Raw genomic sequence first — 9069 nt, forward strand, 5'->3', positions numbered from 1 at the left:
TCTTTCAGACGATGTCTGAAATGAGACTCTATGCTGCTTACCAAATAAACAGAGTCACAGGGTTTTACCGTTGTACCTTTGGCATAAGAAATGAGTGATTTCTTGGCAAGAATCTGCAATCCCTTCTCGCTCATATGACCCATTCTTTTGTGCCACAAATCTGCAAAAATCTCATCTTGTGCCGCGTTCAATTCACCTTGGCATATTTCTACATTTGTCATGTACAACGTGGCATGAGCAACTCCTTTTGCAATTACCAATGATCCCTTGGTGAGTCTCCACTTTTGATTTGCAAAATAGTTCTCGTATCTATCTCGGTCTAAAGCAATTCCCGAGATCAAGTTCATCCGCAAATCAGGTACATGTCGCACGTCCTTCAGAACTAATGTGCATCCGACATTTGTCTTGATACAAATGTCACAAATCCCCGCAATCTTTGAGTAACTTATGTTACCCATTCTCACAAAGCCGAAATCACTTGTTACATATCGCAAAAAGATCTCTTACCGGTGTGGCATGGTAAGATGCTGCTTTATCAACCACCTATTCCGACTCTGGACCTGATAAGTGCATGCATTCTTCTTCCTCGTTTATACAGAGGACAACATTATCATTATTTTGCACCATGGCGGCTGTATTGTCGTCATTCTTCTGGCCACTAATTCCACCTTTGCCCTTCCTTAGATTTGGGCAATCTCTTTTGAAGTGACCTGGTTGATCACAATTGTAGCAATTTATAGCTCTTGATTTGGATCGGTTCTTAGACTTCCCACGAGCTCCGGATCTACCATAGTTGCTCGAACTCCTTTGATAACTCCTGCCTCTACCTTCTGTGATGAGAGCATGTCCTTGATTTTTAGGCTTATTTCTCATTTTCTCATTGAGTAAAAGAGCCGATGTGACATCTTTCAACTCAATGGTAGTCTTACCGTGCAGGATGGTTGTTGCCAGATTATCGTACGAAGATGGCAACGAGTTCAAATGCCACGTACGGTGTCTTCATCAATGATGTTATTTACCACATCATCTGATAAGTGCAACTTGATTGCACTAGCAGCCCTTTCATCCAAGTTAGCCCAATCCTCAGCTTTCATGGTATCAAGCATTTTGGCATCAACATCTAATACCTTGTGTAATCCTTGTTGGATGAGCAGATCTCTCATCCTTCTTTGCCATGTTGAGAAACCGCTATCTCCGTTAAATTTTGCTACCTCGTACTTTACTCCGGACATTTTTATTTTTCACCGAGTATAGTACTACCGACAGTGAATAGTATTTCTGTGAACGAGCAGAACATGTGCTTTGATACCAGTTATTGGGATTAAACCCCCACAGAAATAATATTCACGGTACTAAAAGCGGAAAAATAATATAGCACCGAGATATTGTAATTAACAAGAATAAAAGAGTGACAACGACACCAAGATTTTTACGCGGAAAACCCTTTTGAATAAAGGAAAAAACTACGGTCCCGAGACGAGCAACTAATATCACTATAGCAAGGAATTTTACACTGTATAGATCCGAGTAAAATACTCCAAAGACCACTAAAACACTCAAAAGAAATAACACTCTTTTGATATTCCCACCTCACTACAATATCACTCACTCTCTATTTTCTTCTATACAGTCTATTTCTCACAATGCGTGAGAAATACTCTCTGCAACTATTGTGTTGCTTCTCTTTTTGTGTGGTGAAATGAAGAAGCCGAAGCTCTCCTTTATATAGGAGAAATAACCTACCTCTTCAACCAATCAGAATGAAGGATTGGTTGAAAATTTGCAATGCAAATTTTTTCTTTCTTCCGCCTAACAATTTGACATTTTCCTTCTGCAGCCTACCATATTTGACAATGCAAAAGAAAAGATGGCTGCCAATCAAAGAAAGAAAGTTATCTTCCTTAATTTATGGGATGGACTCCATAGAATATCTACGGATGGCATCACCATCGGTAATTTTTGAAATGCACCTATCTTTTCTACCTCATGCGTCAACTTTTCCTACAAGAAAATGAGAAATCCCTTCTAATTTTCATGTAAACATAAAAGAAACAGTGCATCCATAAGCAAAGTCTATATTCATACTCTCTCCGTCCCAGTTTATATGATAGTATTTCCTTTTAGTCTATGCAAAAAGGATGACAGTTTTTCATATAAGATGATTTATAACCACATAAATATCTATAGCTTGTGTTAGACATAGTTCCGTGCTCAGTCAAACAACATTGAATAAATTGAGACAAAGAGTAATAAGTAGCCAACTCTAAAAACTAATTCCTCTAATAATAGAGTTCCAAAACTGAGATTAAAGGAGAAGATATACCTTTTTTCCTTGTTGGTCATGTGGATTTGATACTACATAGTTTCCTTTCACAATTTCATAAGTTGTAGTCTGCATTTGCTTACAGAAGCATGACATTGGATACAATACACGCACAGGCACCAAGTACAGACCTGCAAACAACAACAACACATTCGAATATTTCTCTTATTTATTATTTCAAAGATAACAATACGAAGTAACTATTGGGATTTTTCACAAATGAAGTTTAACAAAAATAAAAAGGAGTACCTTTACAGAGCTTAGAACGTCCAGAAAACAGTGATGAGGAAGGAACTTGCTGAAAAAAACTTGAAGTTCTGCTCATTTCTCTCTCTCAGAGAACTAAAGGTCGTTCAGTGAATCATCTAGGATGTGTCAAAGCGGGGGAGAAAGGGAATAGCACGTGAAACTGTAAAAGTACTAATAACTTAAAAGAACTGTCTCGGTCCTACGCAAAGATTACATGTGAAGGTACTAATAACTTAAAAGAACGCCAATTTCCCAAAATAGTCCCACAACCCAAAAATTTACCTTTACTTCCTAAAGCATCACCTCTGTTTTAAAAGACGACAGAATTGGGACTAGCCCGGGTTTGCCATGGGGCGGAGCACTCGTAAAATGCCTCTGGGCTTATGTGTGGGGTTTAGTTCCGTGAAACTTACGCCTCGGCCGTCGGGGGCTTACGCCCCAGACACGCTCAACGCCCAACATACTGGGAGCACCTAATAGAACTTTATGTAATTGTGTGTAACTAACCTTGTAAATCCTCAAATTTTCTTAATAAATCGTTGACTATTCAAAATTACTTTTTTCTTAATCATAAATCATTAAGTTGAGAATATTTTATGTCATAGTTAAAATAAAAATTATTGCACGTTATCCACTAAGACTGCTATGATAGTAAATTTTAAATAAATCTTTCATTTAAAAGGTATTTATTTATTAACTTTTGTTGTGTCTTTATTATACAATAGTCCATAATTTTTTTATAATTATTTTCTTAAATATTATTTTTTTACGTTTACGAGATACAATACTTATTAATTTAATAGCTCAGTATGAGCTAGTAACTATTTACAAATAATTAGTTATCATGGTATAGTATGGCGAATTATGTCACTTTATTAACTTGTTGAAACTTAAAAATAAATTATGCTAGAGAATCAAATTTAAATTGTGAATTATGTTTTTACATAAATTCTTTTTCAAATAGAAAGCATATTAAATAAAAAGAGTATTTAAAAAAAATTAAATTATAATATCGAAATTCTTTCAAGATACATATAAGATTTTGTATCGAATATATTACTTTTTATGTTTGAGTTGTAACGACGTTGCAACTAATTTACATATTATGATATATGTCATACTTTTCTTATTATTCATAGTTGAATTATAATTTATAAATATTTTAAATAGATTATTTTTTATAATTTTAATATAATTTTTATAATTATTTTATATTTTATACTATCTTAAAATTTTTGAAATTAATAAAATTTAAAGATCAGTGGGCATATGTCAGGCGAGCCTTTTAAAACATTGAGCTTCACAGCAAAACATCAATTTATTTTATCAAAATAGCCCTGAACACCCTAAGCTGATAAACTTCTCTCGTTATTTATAAAGGGAAAAACCGAAAAAGAAATATTCTGTAGTTGGATTATGATGCGATTGAAGTGTCCTCCCTCTCAAAGCCTTTACCAATAAAGCTTCCTTGTGCACTTTCTCTCCCTCCTAACCAGGGATAAAAATGTTGATGAGTAGCATCTTCAGTTCCATTCATCTCAAAACCTCTTCTTTCTTCCCAACCCCACTTCCCACCAATCACCAAAATCCTTTCCCCCTCACTTTCTCCTTCAAACCCAATTCCCCAATTGCCCCCATCAAATGGCACATAAGTTCCTGTGCAGCTGGTCAAGAAATCGACATGGAACGAACCAAAGAAGGACTATACACAGCAAAACCCAAAAAAGTCGTAATCTTGTGGGACTTAGACAACAAACCGCCACGTGGACCGCCGTACGAAGCTGCCATGTCATTGAAAAAAGTAGCACAATTCTTTGGTGAAGTGGTAGATATGTCTGCATATGCCAATCGCCATGCTTTCATCCATCTTCCTCAGTGGGTTGCTGAACAAAGGCGCGAAAGGCGCCATCTTGATGTTCTCGAACGTAAAGGTGCTGTAACCCCTTCTGAACCTTACATTTGTTCTGTTTGTGGCCGAAAATGTAAGACTAACTTGGATTTAAAGAAGCATTTTAAGCAGTTACATGAGAGAGAAAGGCAAAAAAAGCTCTCTCGTATGAGGTCACTTAAAGGGAAAAAAAGGCAGAAGTTTAAAGAGAGGCATGTTGATGGTAATTACAAGTATATAGAGGCTGCTAGGAGTTTGATAACACCAAAAGTGGGGTATGGTTTAGCAGCTGAGTTGAGGAGAGCTGGGGTTTTTGTAAAGACTGTGGCGGATAAGCCACAGGCTGCAGATTGGGCATTGAAAAAGCAAATGCAGCATTCAATGACTAGAGGGATTGATTGGTTGTTTTTGGTTTCTGATGATTCAGATTTTTGTGATATGTTGAGGAGAGCAAAGGAAGCAAATTTGGGAACTGTGGTAGTTGGGGATATGGACAGGGCATTGGGGAGGCATGCTGATTTATGGATTCCTTGGAATGGGGTAGAGAATGGCGAGATAAAGGAGAAGGATTTAGTGTTAAAGCTTGAGAGGAGGAGGGAGTCTTGGGGTAGGAGTAATGCGCGGTTTTCTGTGAGTGAGTTTGATGGTGGGATAAGTGGGGAGGGTACTAGTGTAGGAAGTTTGATGGATGATATTGTTGAGAAGTTGGAGCTTTCTGGCACGAGGATTTCAGCTTTCTCTGAAGGGGAGGAGGATGAAGATGTTGAGGAGCTGGATGAGGAAGACTGGCTTGGTGCAAGATTGGATCAACCAGGTGATGACAAATATGATACAGAAGACTCCTTATTGGATAGCGAGGATGAGGAGGGGGACTACTTATTGGATAGTGATGACGAAGATCCAGGCCAGATGGTATAAATTGATGATGAAAGCAATAAGAGAAAAAGCACTTTGGCATTGCTTTGTCGAAAGATTTATAGGAATTGTTTGAGATAAGGAGTATGCTCTATAAAAATGAGGTAGAATGAAAGGTTGCTAGAGCAATTTGACATATTGACCGAGTATGTCTCTGGCAGTTCAGCTATCTTCGAGCATGTCGAGGTAATACAGATGTAACCTGACTTTCTCTTTCAGAAGGATCCAAAACTGTTACTTGGTTATCAAAGTATTGCTTTGAAAGTTTACTGTGCCTGTATTCTCTTTCACAAACTTTCTACAAGGTCAAGGTGTGCTTCTCGCTTATGGGAACATTCCCATTGATTCGAATATAATACATGACAAATTCCTTTTTTTGGACTTTTCTCCAAATTTCTTTTGGAGCTCTGGATTATTTGTGATATTGTCATCTGATAAAGCTCTGAGTTATTACTTCTTTATCTTTCTGCTATGTGTATGGCATATACATGACTAATATTAGTTGTTTTTGGGGTAACTCTTCTGAACCTGTTTTTACCTGCTCATCTTTTTGAGGCAGTCAAGTATCAGCACACGGGGGTTCTTCTACATATTAGATGTGGAAATTTCTGCTGCATTCAATGTTGCTCTGTGGTTTGGTGAATAAATATACCAGATAAAAGAGTGAATCTGGAATTTCTTTTAACTAATTCAACTCTTTGCTTTTCTCATTTCTAGTAAAATAAGTATCGATAATGTCAATACATTTCCTCAACTGAGAGAAAAATTTGCTCTCAAAGACAACTGCAATCAGTACTAGTTGACAGAAGTAATCGAAAACAAAGAATAGTTAATAAGATGTCATGTTCCATGGTATTGGCAATAAAATTGAGGATGACAGGGAGCAGTAAATGGAGATTTTTATATGCCAAAGAACCACCGCTTGGAGTACAGAACTGATTTTTCTACTATTTAGAAGCGACAGTTAAGGGCCTCTTCGTCGTCCTAATTCCGGAAATTACGGTAAAGTCCTTTTCGTTGTCTTGTTGGGCTATTGATATTGCATCAACTTTGGGGTAATTTGGTATTTTTGTCATATTTTACACAGCCGCTTTCTGCGACATTAAAACCTTCTGCTGAATTCTCCCACTCTCTGTCCTATTGGCACGCGCCTCTCTTTGGTTACTGATGTGGAAGCTAAATCTGCTTTTGGCGATGTGTAGCTCTGCAACACCAGCACTTTGATGGGCATGTGTAGCGTACTTCTGGCGTTAACCTTTAACCCTTGAAGCCAGTTCACTTTTGCTGTCCTTTTTTCTGCATATTTGATCTTTACCCTCAGGTTTATATCAGACAGTTTACCGGGCTGCTTAGCTGTGACCGCCCAATAAATTTTGGAACATGCTCTGTTTTGCTTTGGTCTCTGCTTTTCTGCTATCCATGTTATCGTCTCTGTGCCCGCTTGCTGATAGGTCAGTGCTCTAGCCTTCGTCTTTCATCTCCTCCTTTAAATTTGTGTGTCTGCTTTGATGGACTGCAAAGGTTTAGGAAAGGGTTTTGGTTTGATTTCCAGAAACCAATAGATCTAAAAGCTTCTGCTTATGGATTTCATGAAGAGTTTTTGAAAAGCTCTTCTAGACATTTTACAATGTTTACTTCTCTATTTTTCTTATTCCAATTTTAGGCTTCTTTTAGGTCCTTGTAGTCTTTATGATAAAAAAAAAGTTAAATTAGTGAAAATACTGGGTAAAGCTTACGTGTTTACAATGAATAAATCTTTTGTTAAGGAGTAAATCATCCTTGATCGTTATTAGTCAGGACCCTTTTAAGTCAATCATGAACATGAAGTAACAGGATTATAAGATAAAGCACCACTTGAATCGCTGAAAGTAAAAAGAATAACAGGAAAAGAACCTTTTCTGTTCCTTACATTGCTTTAGGAAGGAAGATGTACCCCTACCACTAGAAATTAATTTAAATTTATAGCTGTCTATATCGCACTAGACAAAGATCAACTTCCTTTGAACTCACAAAAAATAAACAATATAAATACAGTCCACATGCATACAGATATTGCTATGGCTCTTCTGTATAGCTGTACATGAGTTTGGACAAGATATCATTTATCAGTTCCATTGGTTTTGCCGTAATGCCAAACTGGTGGTATATGCAGCCTAAGGACAAGAACAATTATACAATTGATCCAGACAGGCTTGAGTTGAGTTGTCAGGCATTTTCTATCTGATCACTGCACTAATATTATATGGTTATTTAATTCCTATTTCCCTCTATGTTTCTATTGAAGTAGTGAAGGTCCTACAGGCATTGTTCATAAACCAGGATATTACGTAATATGTACGCTGACAAGACAGGAACTCCTGCTCAAGCACGGACATCAAACTTAAATGAGGAGTTGGGACAGGTTGATACCATCCTCTCGGATAAAACTGGTACTTTGACATGCAACCAAATGGACTTCCTAAAATGCTCCATTGCTGGTACTGCATATGGAACACGAGCCAGTAATGTAGAACTTGAAGCTGCAAAGCAGATGGCAGAGGACCTTGGTGGGTAAGATGAAATTTCACAGACTGTCATTATAATTGAATTAGAGACGGTTGTCACTCCTAAAAATGAGATCAGGCCTGCAATAAAAGGGTTCCGCTTTGAGGATAGCCGACTTATGAAGGGGAATTTGATAGAGGAGCCAAATGCAGATGTCATCTTGCTATTTTTAGGATACTTTATCTTTGTCATAATGCGATTCCTGAGTTAAATGAGGAGACTTGCTGCTAAAATTATGAAGCAGAGTCTCCTGATGAAGCAACATTCCTTATTGCAGCTAGGGAATTTGGCTTTGAGTTCTGTGAAAGAACTCAATCAAGTATTTTTATACGGGAGAGATATCCTTCTTTTGAAGAGCCAAATGAAAGGTGATTCAGCCTCAATTATTGCCGGTTGTTTCAAGAATTACATTACCTTGTAGTATAATACCAACTTACTCCTGATCTGTTATCTTTAGGGAATTCAAAGTTCTCAATCTACTGGACTTCACCAGCATGCAGAAGAGAATGTCTGTTATTATTCGGGATGAGCGGGGCCAGATTCTTCTCTTGTGTAAAGGAGCAGACAGGTCTTTTTTTGACATTTTTTAAAGTTAGTCTCTATTTCGTATCTACTTCGTTATCCAGTGAAGTAGGTCATTGATGAGGCTATTGTGCTATAAAAGATGCTCTTAGCATGCCTGTAAATTCCAGTCGGCTTTTCTAATTATTACTGCCTCCCTGCCCTCTCCCTTGTATCGGGTGAAGTTCATTCCTTTTAATAGTTTTTGTTCCCGAAATTTTTATTTCCTAGACGACCTCTTTGTTGATGAGACGAAGACAGGGCTCTGTTAAGTTTTGTGATTGTTGAATGCATAAAGAAAGAAATTTTAATTTCTTATTATCACCTTGCCTTGGCTAATTGTTTATCATAGATGGGGAGTATGGCGACCTTTCTGATGTGATGATATGCTGTTTTATTTTTTTTGGATTATGGAGCATCATCTATGATAGATTATCAAAGAATGGAAGGAGATTTGAGGAACCTACCACAAAGCATTTAAATGATTATGGGGAAGAAGGGTTGTGTATTCTCATGCTTGCCTACAAAAAGCTGGATAAGAAAGAGTACTCTGCATGGAATGAAGAGTTTACTAAAGCAAAAGCTTCAA

The 9069-nt window shown here is 37.3% G+C and overlaps 1 protein-coding gene across 3 annotated transcripts; it reads left to right on the plus strand.

Annotated features, from left to right (window-relative positions):
• The first annotated feature begins 3947 nt into the window (after positions 1-3947).
• On the plus strand, positions 3948-8664 carry LOC104114682 (uncharacterized). Of its 3 annotated transcripts, none has more exons than XM_070197072.1 (4): positions 3948-5561; positions 6256-6377; positions 6463-8287; positions 8377-8664. In XM_070197072.1, exon 1 carries the CDS (start codon positions 4077-4079, stop codon positions 5376-5378), a length of 1302 nt encoding a protein of 433 aa, XP_070053173.1. In that variant the 5' UTR covers positions 3948-4076; the 3' UTR covers positions 5379-5561; positions 6256-6377; positions 6463-8287; positions 8377-8664. The 3 variants fall into 3 exon arrangements, with proteins under 3 accessions (XP_070053173.1, XP_033516784.1, XP_070053174.1); XM_033660893.2 differs by lacking the exon at positions 8377-8664 and having other exon boundaries at positions 6463-6613; positions 6697-7504; XM_070197073.1 differs by lacking the exon at positions 8377-8664 and having other exon boundaries at positions 6093-6377; positions 6463-7504.
• Positions 8665-9069: the final 405 nt, after the last annotated feature.

The sequence above is a fragment of the Nicotiana tomentosiformis genome, chromosome 3 (assembly GCF_000390325.3).
Source record: "Nicotiana tomentosiformis chromosome 3, ASM39032v3, whole genome shotgun sequence".
NCBI classification, from domain to species: Eukaryota; Viridiplantae; Streptophyta; class Magnoliopsida; order Solanales; family Solanaceae; genus Nicotiana; species Nicotiana tomentosiformis.